Source organism: Nuphar pumila, chromosome 8 (genome assembly GCF_984573655.1).
Source record: "Nuphar pumila chromosome 8, dmNupPumi1.hap1.1, whole genome shotgun sequence".
Lineage (NCBI taxonomy): Eukaryota > Viridiplantae > Streptophyta > Magnoliopsida > Nymphaeales > Nymphaeaceae > Nuphar > Nuphar pumila.
The window spans coordinates 5,602,007-5,621,815 of NC_143256.1; the positions used below are offsets into that span (position 1 = coordinate 5,602,007).

Sequence of the window (19,809 nt, forward strand, 5' to 3'; positions counted from 1 at the left end):
TATCGACCTTTTAGATAGTATGGTTTTGATTGTCGAGTTGTAAGTTATTATGTTGAACTGCCGTATCGATTTTCAATATCTTACAAATCGATATATATATCGATTTGTAAGATATTATATGTTATGTAATATATATTTCTAAGATATTTGTACACAGCCTTTGGAAACGTGTGCTTGCGGAAACACATCGTTACTTGCATGTGGGGGGGGGGGATTTTCGCAGGCATGTCATTGCTCTCTCAGCGACTTCGATTGGACTCGCTTTTGAGCCTAGTGGATGTAATGAGAGCGTTATCGTCAACACACATGTACGACATGTGTATTATAATTGGCATGATAAGCGACAACTCGATGCTCAGTATAAGCAAACATCAAACCGCACTTGCTTTGATATTGTCATTCATTAAATCGTTGCTTTGACTTGCTTAACCTTATCGGTATTCGTTGTTATATGCATCCTGATTAAATCGTAGTAAATGTATATGCTTGCTAACGTAAATTGATATATTGTTTACAAAACATTCCACTATCTTCACTTCGTTTTCGTTGCTGGTAGGCATTATGGAAGAAAGCAATGATTCACAAACATTCCAACCAGTGCCATTAAGGCAGCGTGAGTAGCTTTTCATCTCATCATGCTATCGATGAAGAAGGCATGTCGTCTGGTGTGCCATTAAGGCATTGTTTGGTTATTGCAGGTAGATCATGTTCTTACGATGGTTGGAAACTTATCGATATTTGTAAGACGCTGGGACCTGTTAACAAGAATGCTTGTTTACAAATGCTAGAAAGGGCCTCTACCCCATTAGGTATCCTACATTAACTCATTATATGCATTATATCTCAAACCCCTGTTTTAGTAACATACTTCCGTTTTTGTGAGATACATTTTTGTTAGTTAATATCGATTTGTTTGTTATGTTGATGCAAACACAGATTGATATATTGCTTAAAACATTATTGAGCTTATCATCAGGTTCTAATAAAGATGATGTAGCTCAATCAATCGAAAGATCTGGAGAATTGAATATCTATACTATTGACGCAACCGAAGAATTGAACATCTGTACTAATGACGCACATGAAAAGAAGGGTGCAGTCATTAGACCCACTCTTGACTTGAATGTTCCAGTAGAAGAAATGCAATTCAATAATGAGGTAGACTACCATGACAGTACACATAATAAAAGTGTAGGCACCGGGAATGTACATGAAAGTACACTTGACTTGAATGTTACAGTAGAAGAAATGCAAGTCAATAATGAGGCAGATTTTGATGTCAGTACACATAATAAAAGCGTCAGAACTGGGAACACATATGGAATTACACTTGACTATGTTCCTGTAGAAGGAATGCAGTTTAATAATGAGGAAGTTGCATATAAATTTTACAATGATTATGCCTTAAAAGTTGGCTTCAGTGTGAGAAGGTTTTTCTGGTAAAAAAATGCACAAAGTGTCGTGGTTAGAAAGACATATGTTTGTTCCAAGCAAGGTTGGAAGAAATCAATGGGAAATCCAACAAGGAGCATGCTAGAATCAAGATGTGGATGTCAAGCGAGAATGGTTTTGAGAAGACATCCGAATGAGAAATTTGTCGTGCGTACTTTAATCAGTGATCATAATCATGAGTTATCTGCATCATGTATGACTCCTATGCTAAGGTCACATCGTAAAGTAACTGTAGCGCATGTTGCAATGGCTGAAATAGCCGATAGCGTCGGCATTGCACCAAGAAAGACATACAATTTGTTTACCCGCATGGATGGTGGTCGCAAAAATATGTCATTCACACCTTTGGATCTAAGAAACCACTTGAGAAGGAAGAGGACAAAAAACATGAAGAACGGAGAAATATGTTCTTTGGTTCATTACTTACAGAATAAATCAAGCAATGAACATGGTTTCTTTAGTACAATACAAGTGGACGAAGATGGATATGTTGTGAATATGTTTTGGGCAGATTCAAAGTCAGGAGTGGATTATGAATGCTTCAATGATGTGCTTGTATTTGATACTACAGTAAAGATTAATACTGAACAGTGGCCATTTGCGCAGTTTGTCAGAGTGAACCATCACTCACAGAGTTGTATATTAGGCGAGGCATTTTTGTATGACCAGACCAAGGAAAGCTTTGAGTGGTTGTTCAGAGTATTTACATAGGCAATGAACGGGAAGCATCCTGAAACTGTACTTACAGATGGTGATCACGCAATTGTGGTTGTAGTGCTTCATGTGTGGCCAGATGCACATCATCGCCTATGTTTGTGGCATATCTTTCAAAATGCAGCAAGGAACATAGGACACATATTTAATCAGAATACAGGTTTTGACAAAAAGTTTACAAGGTGTGTACTTCATAGCGTAGACGAGGTCACCTTTAAGTCAGATTGAGAGCAAATGATTAAGACATACGACCTTATTGACTGTCTGTGGTTACAAAATTTATATGCAGAAAAAGAAAAGTGGGCATTGGCATATGGAAGATAATACTTTTGTGCAGGTATGATAAGCACGCAAAGAGCTGAATCTATGCATGCCACGCTGAAGAAGACACTGTATTCATGTTTAACAATGTTTCGTTTCATGGAACACTATGATTTATTTGTAGACGGTCTAAGACAGAGTGAGCTTGAACAAGACGTGAAATGCTTCAATACACGACCTCTAACTCTTGGCATGAAAATATTGATGTGATCTGCAGCTCTGTATACACTGACTGTATTTGAATGAATCAAGAAAGAGGTGTTACATGTCATGAATTGCAAAATAGAAGGACTCGTGCAAACTGAGAATATGCACAAATATCATATTTTATGGCAGGGCAAAAACCATCATGAAAGGCAAGAAGCACATGTTACGTACAATGTTGACAACAGAAGAGTTGAATGTTCGTACAAAATGTATGAATTCAAAGGTATTCTATGCTGTCATGCATTAAAGGCACTCAATCAAGAGAAGATACAAGAAATACCTGAGTCTTACGTAATGAGAAGATGGAAGAGACACGCAAAGATTGAAATGCTCGTTATGGACAATGCGAGTAAATTTGGTGTTGACCAGAAGTGTCACATAGCCTCTCGTTACCAACAACTGTGTAGGTCATTCTTGCATGTTGCTGATTTGGCATCGAGAAGTGAAGAATGCTATGTATCTGTGAGAAAAGCTGCAATGGAGTTACTTGAAAACGTGGAGTCAATTCACCTTAAGTCTGTTGCAGTGAATGAATACCAGCCGAAGATAATGGGATCGAACAACGTAGGTGAAAATCATGTTTCGCTTGACACTCCCGAGAAGTCAGTAGTGAACGTTGTTGATTATGATGGACATATTCATGAAGCGCAGGGTATCAAAAGAAAACCTGTCTCTGATCGCAGTCATCGGAGGTCAAAGGGTGCACTAGAATTTGTTGGCAAGAAAAGGACTAAGAAACAACCAACCTGTAATAACAAACAACAAAGCCCTTCGAATGAACAGGTATGTAAGACATTATATTGCTTCCCATTACGTGAAGCTTGTCAATATCTAACTCGTGTAATGTCCAACATGCAGCAATACCCTACAGAAGTACCAGCAAACGTTGAAACCTCCATTCCTCCCGACCAGATTTTTGGCAAGGATCGCTTCAGTTTTACAAGTCTATTGGTATGTAATCAATGTAGTGAGGAGGTATGTATTTCTTGTGAAACTTAATGCAGTGTCTTATATTTTCTCTATCATGACAGGCTTTGATGCATTCGACAGATGGGTATGGGACGCAGAAATCTCGTGTGGGCTATTAATGTAGTTGTCATGCCTCTTTGCATGACCCGATTTCAACATTGTCGAATTTGTTACGAGTTTATAGTGATTTGTCATCGACAACTTGCGGTCCGTGCTTGTGTTTTTGCTTAAATCGATAAATAGCGATTTGTGGCTTCTGCTGGAAGTCGATTCATGACATCACTGAATGGTGATTTGTGGTTATCGTTGAATAGCGATATGTGTCATCGCAGCATAGTGATGTGTGGGTATTGTTCGAATGTCAATCTAAGCGGGCTGAGAAAGGTTGTTCAAGTTTTTATGGGACATTGATCAAGGTTGCGATTCATTTTATGATCTGAGTAAGCTATCACCACGCAAATTAAATCTTACTTAGATCATGAAATGAAACGCAACCTTGATCAATGCCAAAAAAAAACTTACTTGAACAACCCTTCGCATCCCGCTTAGAGTGACAGTCGAACAATACCCCCAAATCATTATGTTGCGATGCCAAATATCGCTATTCGACGATAACCAAAAAATCACCATTAAGTGATGTCATGAATCGACTTTCAGCAGAAGCCACAAATCGCTATTTATCGATTTAAGCCAAAATACAAGCACGGACCGCAAGTCGTCAATGACAAATCACTATAAACTCGTAACAAATCCGACAATGTTGAAATCGGGTCATGCAAAGAGGCATGGCAACTAAACTAATAGCCCACACGAGATTCCTGTCTAGCTGACAGCACAATCGCTTTCCCGCGATAACCACAACTGGCTATGCAGCAATTACGAAGTCTACTTACGCAACTCCAAACGATAAGCACTAATCGAACCTTATATTTCAACGGCGCCATTCCTGGACGAAGAAAGATCAACCATGGAACAAAGAAGGAATTCCGGTCAATTTACCAACGTTAGTTGGTAAAGCTATGATTGTAAATAAAAGGCGTTGATTCAACTTATTCTGCAGCAATTCTTTCGTGTTTCCAACACCTCCAAATGTTATCTTATGAAAACTTTTAGCCATATGTTGTAAATAAAAGGCTAATCAATGTGTCATTTCTCTTCCTCACTTCATTGCTTAATTGGTAAGTAAACCTCTTCGTTTGTTACAGGGTGAGCTTTGTTCGCTTTAACAATGGAAGTGCAAGTGTGAGTGGTACTCCACAATTTCTCACAATCGCTTTGGAGTTCTTAACGTGGGATCGTTCAAATCCCTCTGGTTTTTATCAACAAACGTTCATTATCGCTTTATACCAGTATCGTTTAACACCGCAATTCGGTGTTGACTAACACCGCTACGTGCTACCGCGATGTAGCCCGTGAACAATAATTTAACGAGTTTTGACATCGTAAATGACATCTGTGAATAGCGATCAGAGAAGATTGATGCGACGAAATCGCTACTGATGATCATAAGTAAACTGTAAGTAAATTGCAATTGCGCAATAGGATGCCGGCCAACCAAAATCAGTACGATATTGTTCTCTGTCAGAAATCGCTCATTTGCGAGGATTTCAATTCATGAGGTCAACAACGCAAACAGCAATGGCTTGTCCCTTTGTAAACATTGTAAGTCAACAAGGATTTACGGTGTTAAATGATACTAGTATAAAGCGACAATGAACGTTGTTAAAAAACCGACAACGGCTAAGATATGTGGCATGAATATATCGTTGTATCCATGTTTGATAATCAATTGAGTAATCGTCAAAGATTATTCATACTTGGAAAACGGGTTTGTTCGGGTTGGGTCAATCTCCCATTCAACCATTGTTATAATATGAAGTCGAAACGACGGTTTTTTAATTATTTAAAACCCAATCATTTAAGTTGCGGGTTGTCTTCGATAAAGAGCGATATTCCAAATGACGGTTTTTAATTATTTAAAATGAATTCATTTAATTAGCGGGTTGTTTTCGAAAATAGGCGGCATGGGAAAAGACATATTTTGTATTATTTAAAATACAATCATTTAATTTGTGGGCGTTTATCGAGCAAGGGCGGCATGTGAAATGACGTATTATTAATTATTTAAAACACAATCATCTAGTTTGCAGGCGGTTTTCGAAAAAGGGCGGCATGTTAAAGGACGTTTCCTTTATATTTGACTGACGACGTCGATTCCGTATCTGCGTTGCAAAGGTGGCATCGGTATCTTCGTCTAGGCATGGCGTCGAAGAAGAGGACTATGGCAGCAATATGACCAAGCATGGCGCCAAAGAAGAGAACGATGGGAGCAGTACGACCAGGCATGGCGCCAAAGGAGAGGACGATTGAAGCAATACGACCAGTCATGGTGCCAAAGGAGAGCACGATGGGAGCAATACGACCAGCCACTACGCCGACGAAGAAGACAACCACTCCCACAGTACCAGCTTTAGCGCTTAAGACATATAATTTTGCCTTTTCATGTCGTATTTCATCTTTTGTTGTTTACTGTAGAAAATAATTTCAATGGCAAATTTTGAATACTACGCTCATGGTGCACTCAGTGCAACATCCACAGATAAAGGTGGGCAACAACTCCCTAACGAGGTCCTAGATGACATCGAGCAGATGCAAGATGAATTTGCAGACGGGAACACTATCAGTAATTTTGTACGTACGCAACCACTATCATTTACTAGGTCTTCGGTTTGTATGTTTTGAAGTTTGTAACTTTTTGCAACCAGACAATGTGTGATTTTGTCAATTATATTCAAAGCAATGCAACGAGCAATACAGTACGCATCATCACCCCGTATTTCATGATATGTCTTGTCTGCCATTGTTTTATTTGCTTTTATGACTTACTCACTTTTCTTGGTGGTTAAACCTTACTATTTCGTGCAACAGATGTACGTCTGGCGAAAGTCATACACTAGTGGATTCGCAGATACACTACCTTGTTAGAACAACGGTGAAGAGTTCGTAGACTTTACGAATTTTGATAAGGTAAGTTAACAAACCTCTTCTCCAAGGTTTAGTTGTTACATCCCCATCAGGATCTGTCTATGGAATTATAAATTATTGTACTGATTCGCAGATTTTACTTCCTACGTTGTGGCAAAATCCAGAACATTGGGTCTTATACGAGATGAATTTTGTGGAAAAACAACTATGGTGCAACAACTCATTGGACTGCCACAGTGGTGTAGAACGTGACGCTATGCATTTGGTAAGCTTCTGCCCATAGGTGAAGCGTATCTATTTGTGGTGGACCGGAATGTACTATATTTTCCCTTTATCACACGCGGGATTTCTGAAGGACTATTTGGGTGTCGACATTGCCGAGTGGATGTTGCTTTGTGTTGACGATGCTCATGTACAAACTAATGGGTTCGATTGTGGCATATTCGTAATGAAGCACATTGAAGCAATATACAAAGGAGAAGAAGTTGTTTTCAACGCTGTATGAACTTTGCATCCGCTGTTATTGGGGATTCTTGTTATATATTGGTTTCACATTACATATTTTTGTTGCAGGAAGATCTACCAGATTTACGCGAGGAAATATGCGGAAATTTGATTGAGTTCAAAAAGAATGGGAGACAAAATCTGTAATATGAAACCTATTGATTGCTCTCTCTGTACAACCTAACGAACTCCGCCATCACCGTTCTCGCCCAACTACGGTTGTGCAGTCGCAACATGGTGAGGAGCGATCGGCGGAGGTGGAGTTGGTTGCCGGCGGTGCAGTCGCGGGCACTTAATTTGCGGTCGTCAGCGGTGGCGAGGGACGCGATCACTGCGCCGAGGGTGACCATCAGGAGCTCCACTGTGTCCTTTTCCTCTCGCGAGGAGGAGGTTTCAGAGGAGCGGTCGTTTCGGTGAAGGGGGTTCATCTAACCCGGTTCCGTTGACGGGGGTTCATCTTCCGGTAGGCAAATTTTGTAGGACTATAAATATTGTAAATCTGTCTCCGTTGAAATATAATTTGAACATTATAACACACTCTTGTAAATCGTTGTACTGCTACATCTACAAAAACTAAATCGTATAGAGACATAGTTTTGTGTTGTATGCGCTTAACCAATCCAGGTAATGCTGGTCCTCGGTAATTTAAAATACTGTACAGCGAAAGATATTTTGTTGTTGTTCCGAAATCGTTATATAGCTCGCATTCCGTGAACGAAAAGTGTGGAAATGGATTACCGCGATTCCTAGTAACAAAGGCACGTAATGTTCGCTCTGAACAAAGTTGTGGTTTTATATAAGACCAAAAAATATTTCTACAATAAAACCCACCCGCTACGTGCTACCGTGATTTGAACTACCATGTCCCATCGCATTGATTAGTTTTGAGAATAGCTCTCTGACATGCCATTGTTCAAATTCATTAATGTGGAGGGTATTTTATGTGTGATTTGCTCTTTGTTTATTAAAACTGTCGTATTAATTTAAAAACTGACGGAGGGTGATAGAACATTTCATTAATATTTGAATGACACATCGCATAGGTTAAGGATGTGTTCCATTTTGCTTTGCGAATAAGGAACCGACAAACCGACAATTCCTGCAAAAGCAACTTGTTCTTGAATCGAGTGTATAGGCGCTTCGACGCGGTTGTTGTATCCATGTAGACTTTTTTCATATGTATGCAATATCATAATTAAAGTAAATAGTCATTTGAAATTAAAAAAATTTACAAATTCTTACACAACATTTCATGGTAGTAGTAGTGAAGTTGACGTTAGACCGTCGTTTCTGAACAACAAACCCGCCTTATCGCTGTGTACTATTTGTAATTACGAAAGCGACATTTTTGGCTCTTGTTCACCGCATTCATCTCGAGTCTCTTCTGCGATTTTCATTCTGTGTGTGTCAGCAATAAGGCGATGTTTACACATCAAACATTTCATAACGATGTTGACTATTATCATTTTGAACATTACAAGGTTTTGTTCATTACATACATCGCTATCTAATTCTGCGACTGTCAATCATGCGTGTTGGGCACCACTGATTGCTGCCTTTTACATCCTCGTGGCAGCTCTGCTAGTTTCGCCTCCGCAATTAGGAAGGACATCAATATTTGGCAGAGTTCTTCACGAAATCCAAGTATATCAACCTGCAAAAACAAATTATAATGTGGAACCAATAAACATCATTTAATCACTAATAACATAGGACAAGAAATGACATACAACGTCGAAACAGGGTTCTGCACCATTGTATATCGCTTCAATGTACTTCATTACAAATACGCCACAATCAACGTCATTATCTTGTAATGGAGCATGGTATGTCGTGTGATAGATCTACTCGCTAACATCGACTCCCAAAATGGCTTTGATGAAACCGATCTGAGAATAATGCGACCCAAAGTAAATTCATGACCCCAGTACAGGACATGATACTCATATAGATGGAATCTTACGAGATGGAAAATGTCTAGCCGTAAACCACTGTCAACTTCTAAAGAATTGTAATGCCAAAGTTATTTTTTCGTGTAAATCCATCACGTATAAGACCCAATGCTTTTCTGATTGCCAGAGTGTAGGAATCAATATCTACAAATGGATCGAAAAAATGTTGTTAGCACTGTCGTGCTGTAACCTTGCATTCTAGGTTTGTTTGCTTACCTTTTCACTTGACAAAAGGTCTCTGCAATGATTACCGTTAACCCAATAAGGTAGGCCGTCTTTAAATCCACTAGAGTATGGCAAATGGCGTAAGATCATCTGCATACCGAAACATTGCTAACAACAACGTTAACATACGAATCAATCGGATTTAATCAATAACCAAAAGCAACGTAAAATACAACCGATATACCATAAAATACGGGTTGACGATGCTTATAGTCTGGCTTGGTGCGTTGCTTTTAATATAACTGACGAAATCGAATATAGTCTGTTTGAAGCAAATATGGTATTGCTAACGCACGTACACATGGCTTACGTATATAGACAACTCCTACTATTTTCATACGAACAAAATTACTGATCATGTTGCATTCTGAGAATTCATTGCGCATTCGTTTGATGTCCTCCACGAGTGATTGACTAAGTTTTCGCCCAACTTTGTCGGTGGATGTTAACTGAAATGAATAAGGACATTGCAATGAACGATATGGAAATTACATTACATAGTACACAACACAAATCGCAAATAACGGCTTAAAAGAGACGGATTTTGTTGAAAATAGAGACGATGTGAAGACAATATACGCATGATTCGCCATTGTTGGTCGTGTAGTTGTCTTCGTCTGCCTCACCGACCATAATTTTCTATGTTAGGGGGGGGGGGGGGGAGGGGAGTCCAGGTTTATGAAGGAACCGTCGGTTCGATTGTTGGTGGTTCACGAAGTAGAAGATAATCACACCGTCGAGTACTTGTGCGACTATTTATGACCCAAAAGATCTACTGCTCAACCAACATAATCAATGAATAATGTACGCCAAATCCAAAATTTCTGGCCATCGGTTGGAATTGCGTAATTCGACTACATATTCGCTGTATAGCGAGTTGTGGTTATTGCGGAAAGCGATTTGTGCTGTAATACTCGGCCTTTGTAAACGGTGTTAGTCAACACCGAATTGCGGTGTTAAATGATACTAGTATAAAGCGATAATGAACGTTTGTTGATAAAAACCAGAGGGATCTGAACGATCCCACGTTAAGAACTCCAAAGCGATTGTGTGAAATTGTGGAGTACCACTCACACTTGCACTTCCACTATTAAAGCGAACAAAGCTCACCCTGTAACAGACGAAGAGGTTTACTTACCAATTAAGCAATGAAGTGAGGAAGAGAAACGACACATTGATTAGCCTTTTATTTACAACATATGGCTAAAAGTTTTCACAAGATAACAATTGGAGGTGTTGGGAACACGAAAGAATTGCTGCAGAAGAAGTTGAATCGACGCCTTTTATTTACAATCATAGCTTTACCAACTAATGTTGGTAAATTGATCGGAATTCCTTCTTTATTCCATGGTTGATCTTTCTTCGTCCAGGAATGGCACCGTTGAAATGTAAGGTTCGATTAGTGCTTATCGCTTAAAGCTGCGTAAGTACACTTCGTAATCGCTGCATAGCCAGTTGTGGTTATCGCGGGAAAGCGATTGTGCTGTCAGCTAGACAGGAATCTCGTGTGGGCTATTAGTTTAGTTGCCATGCCTCTTTGCATGACCCGATTTCAACATTGTCGGATTTGTTACGAGTTTATAGTGATTTGTCATCGACGACTTGCGATCCGTGCTTGTATTTTTGCTTAAATCGATAAATAGAGATTTGTGGCTTCTGCTGGAAGTCGATTCATGACATCACTTAATGGCGATTTTTTGGTTATCGTCGAATAACGATATTTGGCATCGCAGCATAATGATTTGGGGGTATTGTTTGACTGTCACTCTAAGTGGGATGCGAAGGGTTGTTCAAGTAAGTTTTTTTTGGGCATTGATCAAGGTTGCGTTTCATTTTATGATCTAAGTAAGATTTCATTTGCGTGGTGATAGCTTATGTCTTTTCCCATGCCGCCCTTTTTCGAAAAAAACTCGTTAATTAAATGATTTCGTTTTAAGTAATCAAAAACCGTCGTTTCGAATACCGCCCTTTATCGAAGACAACCCGCAACTTAAATGATTGGGTTTTAAATAATTAAAAAATCATCGTTTCGACTTCATATTATAACAATGGTTGAATGGGAGATTGACCCGACCCGAACAAACCCGTTTTCCAGGTATGAATAATCTTTGACGATTACTCAATTTATTATCAAACATGAATACAACGATATATTCATGCCAAATATCGTAGTCGTTGTCGGTTTTTTAACAACGTTCATTGTCGCTTTATACTAGTATCATTTAACACCGCAAATCCTTGTTGACTTACAACGTTTACAAATGGACAAGTCATTGCCGTTTGCGTTGTTGACCTCATGAATTGAAATCCTCGCAAATGAGCGATTTTTGACAGAGAACAATATCGTATCGATTTTGGTTGGTCGGCATCCTATTGCGCGATTGCAATTTACTTACAGTTTACTTATGATCATCAATAGCGATTTTGTCTCATCAATCTTCTCTGATCGCTATTCACTGATGTCATTTACGATGTCAGAACTCGTTAAATTATCGTTCACAGCATACATCGCAAATCCTTATTGCGATGTATTTTCGAAGGGGAGACAAATACAGCGATTGTTGGGCAGAAATGCTCTATCATAACAATGGCGACCTTATTCAATTCAATGCCACACATTCTGAACAACAGACATCTATTTTCGATTAAAATTTATTTATTTACGAGATCCACAAATGAAACGTGTCTGTTACATGTAATAATAAAGAATTAAACAATAAAAGAATGTCAAGTTACGACAATTAATTATACAATTACAACAAATAGCTATCGTGATAAAAAAGAATGCCCAGAGTTTATTACTAGGCACTTGACGAATCAGATGAAATATCATACACTTGTCTCTCTGTTTTTATTGGTGGACCCTCTATCCTGGGTGGCCTCTGGGTTGCGTGCATCTTACTAAAAAAGTTGGTCATTATCTCCACAACTGAGTTCAATTGTATCCCCATATTGCTAACTTCTGTCCTTAATTTCTTATTCTCTCTCTTCATAAGATCGAACCTTGCAGCAGAAACAATGTGCTCTTTTATAGCAATTGTTCACTCTTCATCGCGCTTTGTTGTTGAGGGAATCATTGTTGTAACAGAAGAGAGACGACGTTTTGGTTATAGAGGCTGGGCTGCAACATGAGAGGGGGCAGTTGGGATGCATGGGTTCCCAATTTTATTAATCGACAGATTTCGGCGCATTGGTTCCCAATAGCGTTCGAAATAGAAGGGATCAAATTGTCGTCCGTTAGAATCATACGATACGGCAGAGACACCACCCGAGTTCCAAATGAATAATTCATCCCTGTAGAGTTCGTGTCAATTCACGTTCCTGCACCCACCACTATTCAACTTCCTTCTCACTTCCAAAGGCATATTTGGGATGGACTGCCCTAAGCCAGATTGTATGAGAACTCGACTACCATGCTGCAACTCGGCTTCATAATTGCAAAACAGCCACAAATTGCGGTCAGACAATCTAGCAGCCTCTACAACAACGTCTTGGTCATCGGCCTCCCCATCTCCACAAGGTCTCCACAAAACTTGTATATTGCTAATTCTTTTTAATAACGAGTGACAAATATATTACAATTTACTTAAGCATGATATGACGACAACAATATGTACTACGTAAAATATTCCTGCAATGATGATTACTTAAGAATGCTAAACATTATAACGATTTATAATACTCAATGATAAGTAAACAATTTTAGAACGTTTACCTCATTCAGTTGCAGCCCATCTAAAATTGACTTAGCATTATGCACTGTGACATTTATTCTAGCCCACCAACTGGTCTTTGGAAAACCACAACTCGCAGGGGCAGCACGTGGATGCAATGGGATAATATGTTCCCACGCCCAAGCCTAACAAAAACAATATTATTAGTAACACTACAACCTTCAATGAAATTAGTCTACAATTACTAACTATGCAATCAACAAATACCTGAACAAATGGCCAAAAAAACCCAACTGTTTTCGTACCATTACTCGCACGGTAGAGTTGACTGTACAAGTGTGCGAGCATAGCGGCACCCCAGGCATAGTTGTCGACTTCGTCTAAGTCTGCCAGGTACTGCAGCCACATGGAACTTATTCTCGAACCAGAACAATCGGAAAATAACGTAAGAGCAAAAAAATAAAGAAGGAAGCCACGCAACTCTTGGTCAGCTATTTCAGATGCACAAGTAGCGGAGCGACCTTCCCATTTATTACGAATAAATGACACTTTCATTGATGTGGACTTCATTACACCAGAAATACATTGACTTCATTCATCCATCGACATTCCCAAAAGGGTCGTGCATTCTTCCCTTGCGTTATAGTTTGAATGTCGTAATAGGACAGCACTGTCATCGCACTTAAGGCCAGTGATCTTCGCCACATCTTCTAGAGTTTTGGTCATCTCAAAAGAATCAAACTGGAATGTGTTAGTCTTATCATTCCACTTATTTACCTGGTGGGTCATGGTATTCCAGCAAGTTTCAAAATATTGCTGGTCCAAAAAGGCACCGAAGTGCATATTTCGTAATCGGTCCTTCTGATATGCACTCAGCTGACCATACCATGACAGAACTACAGGACATTGACACCGGCCTCCGAGCTTTTCACCTGGTGCTCTACTTCTTCTGTGACCTCCCTGTAACAAAAAATAACATATTATTCATATCAATTGTCAATTAGTTTCATTTGTACTTATAAATACTATTCTACTAACCACTATAAATAATATTGGTTGCACACAGACTATCGCAGTAATCGTTATAGATATTAATACCTAACATAGTAATCGCTGTACCAAAATCGCTAAACATATTATTAAATCTTTAAAGACAGGCCGGATTTATTTACCTTGGTCACTCTTTTCTCCTGTTCTCCCTCCAACCTAGGCCTTTCTGGTGGGTCCACTGCCTTCAACTGCCTTTCCCTTTCCTTCACTACCGGCTCCACCATCGCCTTCCTTTCTCTCTCCTTTTTCTCGTCCTTCTTCTCCTTCATTATTCTCTCCTTCCTTTTCTCGAGCTCCTTCTCCTTCCTTATTCTCTCCTTCCTTTTCTCGTGCTCCCTCTCCTTCCTTTCTCACTCCTTCCTTTCCTTGTCCTCCATCTCCTTCCTTTCTCTCTGCTTTCGCTCCTCCTCCCTCTCCTTCCTTTCTCTCTTCTTTCTCTCCTCCCCCTTCTCCTTCCTTTCTCTCGCCTCCTCCTTCTCCTTCCTTTCTCTCTCCTTCCTTTCATCGTCCTCCTTCTCCTTCCTTTCTCTCTCCTTCTGCGCCTTCTCCTTCCTTTCTCTCTCCTTTTTCGCTTCTTTCTTCCTTTCTCTCTCCTTTTTCTCGTCCTCCTCCTTCTGTTGCCTTTCTTTCTCTTCCTTTTCTTCCTCCTCCAAATAGTGTTTCCTTCTTTCCAGCACTTCCTCCTCTTGCTTCTTCCTTTCTCTTTCCTTTTCTTCCTCTTCCTCCTTCTCCTTCTGCCGCCTTTATTCCTCCTCCTCCTTCTTCTTCCGCCGCCTTTCTTCCTCCTGTCGCCTTTCTTCCACCTGCTTCTTCCTTTCACTTTCACTTTCACTTTCACTTTCACTTTCCTTTTCTTCCTCCTCCTCCTTCTCCTTCCGCCGCCTTTCTTCTTCCTCCTCATTTTCCTTCCGTCGTCTTTCTTTCGACTGCCGCCTTTCTTCTGACTGCCGCCTTTCTTCCGACTGCTTCTTCCTTTCTCTTTCCTTCTGTTCCTTCTCCTCCTCCTCCTTCTCCTTCTGTCGCCTTTCTTCCTCTTCCAAGTCTTGTTTCCTTCTTTCCTGCACTTCCTCCTCCTGTTTCTTCATTTCTCTTTCCTTTTGTTCCTCCTCCTCCTTCTCCTTCTGTTGCGTTTTCTTCTTCTCCTCATCCTCATCCTCATCCTCATCCTCCTTATGTTGCACTTCCTCCTTATTCATTTGCCTTTGCCTCTCCCCCGCCTCCTTCAGTAGCTTTGCCTTGTTTCACATTGCTTTATTGTCCAAGATCCAGTCATCTATTACCGCCCTTGACTCAATCTGTACCTTGTTAAAATACCTTTGTCAATCCTCCACACTCTTTTTTTCTCTTTCCCTCTGCTCTGCCATCTTCCTCCGCCTTCTCTTTTCATTTTCCTCCGTATTTCTTTGCTTTGCCTTCTCTTTGTCATCCTTCTTCTGCATCTTTTGTTCTTCAACATTCTTCCTTTGGTCCGCAACCTTGATATCTGATGGATAATCCTCCGCATAATACAATTCCAACGCTTTTCCTTGTCTTTATCGTTCTCAATCTTAAGTATATTTTGGTATCTTTCAAAAACCTTGGATAGATGGGACTGGCGAATCACTTCTCTAATACACAAACCATAGAATGACGGGGCATCTCTTCTCTGATGAGGCGCAGACATTGCTAACCTGCACAACAAATTAAACGATCATCATGATTACAAATCATCGCAACATTTGGGTTCATAAGTACACATCTTTGTAAGATTTCTCAAACTTACAAGTCGTTGTATAAGAAGAAACCTACAGATTGAATAACGAAACCTTACACGAAACTCACCAAAACGATAGGATTTGGGATATTCCAAGTATAGAGTAAGCAACAGTAACAACTAATACGCAACAGAAGGTGGCAACGATGTTGCGACTGCGCGTAAGACGGAAATGGATGCTCTGGAACAAAGGAAAGGATGCTCCGTTGTACACAGATGAAAGCAAAGAATGCTCGGCGAGAATGAATTGTTTTGAACTATTTAAATCCTACAACATACAGCTTGCTGCATACGTAAACTTTGCGGAACATTTTGGCGCGATAACGATGAAGGGCATTTTTGTCCTTTTCACGAACCGCCGATTCAGTTTTCTAGATAGAGGGCATTTATGTCCGTTCAAGGAAGAGGAAGACAATGGCGGTAAAGGGTACTTAAGTCTTTGCGGCGGCACCACATTACGATGCAATATGATGCAGACACACATGGGGATACATGCCGGTCTACATCTTATACGTGGCGCTCTTTGTGAACACCCGAACATGAGATGGAGTACCGGCCCTGTTGAGGGGGGGACATATAACCTGCTTTGGTAAAACATGTGGCATATGAGTAATTAACAGGATGAGCTTAGTCATTCTCATTCTATCCCGATGATAAAAAAAAAAGTCATTCTCGCTCCTTACAAGGAAGAGTTTTTTTCTTCTTCTAAAATCTCATTTTAAAATCAAATTTTTACATGGAAACGAGTTTTGGTTAAGGTTTTCAAACTTCTTTTCATCTGGAAAACGTGGGCGTCTCGGAAGGCGCCAAACTGACCTAAGTCGACATTTGGATCAAGGATCTAAATCTGCAATTAATGCATGGTACGACATTGATGCTCTCATAAATTGCCAGACAAGGTAGCATCTTTACACACACCCATCGTACGGAACGATGCGCTTGTAAACGACTTTTTTATTAGTCCTATAAAATATTACCTGTTCAAGCCGGGAGGTGAAACGAATGTTTAAATCTAGAAGCCTAGAGAGTAGAAACAGGGCAAGAACAGCTGGAAGGTTAGGTTTTGGTATCACTCTATTATCGATCCCATCATTTGAAATTGGATGGATCCAATCAATGGTTATCGATCCCATCATTTGAAATTGAATGGATCCAATCAATGGCTAAAAGGTTCTGCTCGATGGCTAGGATTGAATGTACAACCTATTTCAATAATGGGATTCGTGTTCTATTTAGAGCGAAAGCCAAAGGATCCGAGCAAGGTCAGCTCACCAAAGGATCCGAGCAATTATTGTAGGGTCAGCTAGTGAGACACGTGTGCAGATAAACACACATGAAGGGAGCGTTAATTAGCAGCAAAGCAAGGGATCCGATTCTTTTCACTTATAGGGAGTGTAGGTGCGTTGTGTTGGAGGGGGAACACCTGCCCACTGAGTCGGGGGTGACTAAGCAAACAAGAAAGAGAAAAGAGCAGACTGAAAGCAATCGAAAGAAAAAGGGTGGTGGCCGTAGAAAACCCCCGTGTTTGGTTTTTCTTTTTTTCCTATAACCCAAAGTTGATCGAGTGGCCTCTTGTTGATCAGATGGGAAGCCAGGATAATAAGCTAAGCCCCATGGATATCGATCATATCGACGATGAGCCGAAGAAGGAAATGGTAGGGAGGCAAGCAGGCATGATGGTGGACGACGGATGCTTCTGCTGCGAGGAAGAAACCCTATTCACCGTCCGAAAGACGTCTCTCTTCTTCGCCGGGGACGGGTTCAACGTGTACGATCCCAAGGGGGAGGTTGTCTTCAGGGTGGACAGCTACGGTGGACCTGATACAAGGGGCAGAGACGAGATGGTTCTCATGGACGCCGATGGCAAATGCCTCCTCACCGTCAGAAAAAAGGTTCGGATCCATCTCCTCCTCATTTCTTCTTCTTGTCTTTTGTCTTTTAGAGTTTTACAGATCTCACAAAAGCAGAGGCCGAGCCTTCATCATCGGTGGGAAGGGTTTGCTGGGGAGAGAAGTGAAGGGCAGAAGCCCATCTTCAGCGTGAGGAGGTCGTCCATCATCGGGACGGGCAGCGGCAGCACGTCCGTCACGGTGGAGGTGTACGGTGACGACTCCAACTGCAAGGAGTACCAGATCGAGGGGTCGTTCCAACAGAGGTGCTGCGCCGTCTACGACAGCAGCTCCAGGGAGACGGTGGCGGAGGTGATGAGGAAGAAGGTGAGCGACGCCGTCGTGCTGGGGAAGGATGTCTTCTGCCTGTGCGTCAAGACAGGGTTCGATAGCGCCTTTGCCATGGGGATGGTCCTGGTGCTGGATCAGATCTACGGGGACGAGACGTCCACTGCCATCCTTCACCCGATCTCACCACCGCCTCAACAACAACCCCCTCTGGAGACCTGACGTCTCTCTCTCTGTCTCTGTGTGTGTGCGTGGCTGCTGCTTCTCCACGCCAAAGGTGGCGAATTTTGCTGTTTCCTTTTCCCTTATATGGCTGGTGTAGGCTTAATCCACAAACTGCTCATAATTGTCAGCGATTTTCCTTTTCCTGTTATTACTAAGATCAAGACGGCAAGAATTTTCAACCGTGTTCCCTCGCAGTCATCGCAGGAACGAAATATCCTGTACCAAAATTCTCAAAAGTTGGAAATTACCTAATGAGATGAAAGCGTTCACTAACGTTTGATATTGTCTTGATGGATATCTTCATATCTTTTGTTTGAAAGAAAGAAAGCTTCATTAAAAAGGATGGTAGGAACTTGTTCGGTTCACTGATTAGGAAGAAAGCTATGACCTTCAGTATTCCAAACGCAAATCAAGATATATGACTTGACCAAGCCATTTAAGCCCCATGTTTTCAAAAGTGAGAAAGGAGCGGGTTAAGTTGACCTCCACCATTACCAATGGTACGAGCTGTCAGTGCACGTCTATTTGTGGTGGGACGTTGTAGGTTCAAAACCCACGCGTGGTACGTTGAATAGAGAAGCAATAAAAGTTTCCTGAAAAGAGACTTAGGATTTTCAAAAGAATAAAAGGAGGGATAGAGGGTTTAAGACCATTTGATGATGATAAGGGTGGTAGGGTGCTGGATAGCTTGTCATCAAGTAACGAAAACGACTATTTCTGTCTTGTTCATATGTTTCATCCCAAGGCCGAGAGGGTGGTGTGTGTTCTCCCTCAGTTAGCCAAAGTGTGTGGTCGGGGCCCCAATGAGTGCCACGTATATAAGTACATGAGGCTCGTATTCCTATGTGTGTCGGCATCACTTAGCATCGGAGTCTGGTGCAGTTGCAAAGACTTAAGTACCCTTTCCTGCTATTCTCGCCATGAAACGATGATTTTAGAAAATGACAAAAATGTCTTTCATTGAAAAAACAGAAAACAACTGTTCGAGAAAAGGACAAAAAATTTTCATCTAAAAAATCGAGGATGATGTTAACTCTTCAAAGTCCAAACATTCTGTTTTTACCCTAAGCAGTAAACTTTTGCACTATCTGCTGTAACAGGAGCTCCCTTTGACGACTCAAACTTTGCCACCGGAGTAACAGCCTTTGTCGTCGTCTCGAGTCGAGGTTTCCACCTTGGTTTTTAGCTTGTGTTACAACACATTCCCGCCTTCTCGTTCCTACCTTGTGTTATAAAACATTTTCGGGTTCGCGATCAACTAGTTCGATCATTGGTGGGCGTCATAGGGCATTTGTCGGCCATCTCTTTTTACAGTCTTCTCTTCTTTTTCGTTGTTGTTAGGCATTATGGAAGAAAGCAATGACGCACAAACATTCCAACAAGTGTCATTAAGGTGTCGTGAGTACCTTTTCATGTCATCATGCTATCGTTGAAGAACGTATGTCATCGTGAGTGCCATTAAAGCATTGTTTTGTTATTGTAGGTGGATCTTGTCCTTTCGATGGTTGGAAACTTAACGATATTTGTAAGACGCTGGGACCAGTTGACAAGAATGTTTGTTTACAGATGTGCAGAAGGGCCTCTACCCCATCTGGTATCCT

At 40.8% G+C, this 19,809-nt stretch overlaps 1 protein-coding gene across 1 annotated transcript; it reads left to right on the forward strand.

Moving 5' to 3' along the window:
• The first annotated feature begins 17,058 nt into the window (after positions 1-17,058).
• On the forward strand, positions 17,059-18,481 carry LOC149829494 (LURP-one-like protein (DUF567)). Its single transcript, XM_090015558.1, has 2 exons — positions 17,059-17,698; positions 17,774-18,481. Exons 1-2 carry the CDS (start codon positions 17,390-17,392, stop codon positions 18,203-18,205), a joined length of 741 nt encoding a protein of 246 aa, XP_089871684.1. The 5' UTR covers positions 17,059-17,389; the 3' UTR covers positions 18,206-18,481.
• The last annotated feature ends 1,328 nt before the right edge of the window (positions 18,482-19,809 follow it).

Bases quoted from the DNA above. Each gene is read 5' to 3' on its own strand.
- LOC149829494 (XM_090015558.1), top strand. From the start codon at position 17,390: ATGGGAAGCCAGGATAATAAGCTAAGCCCCATGGATATCGATCATATC. The intron at 17,699-17,773 runs GTTCGGATCCAT...TCACAAAAGCAG, and splicing joins TCCTCACCGTCAGAAAAAAG to AGGCCGAGCCTTCATCATCG.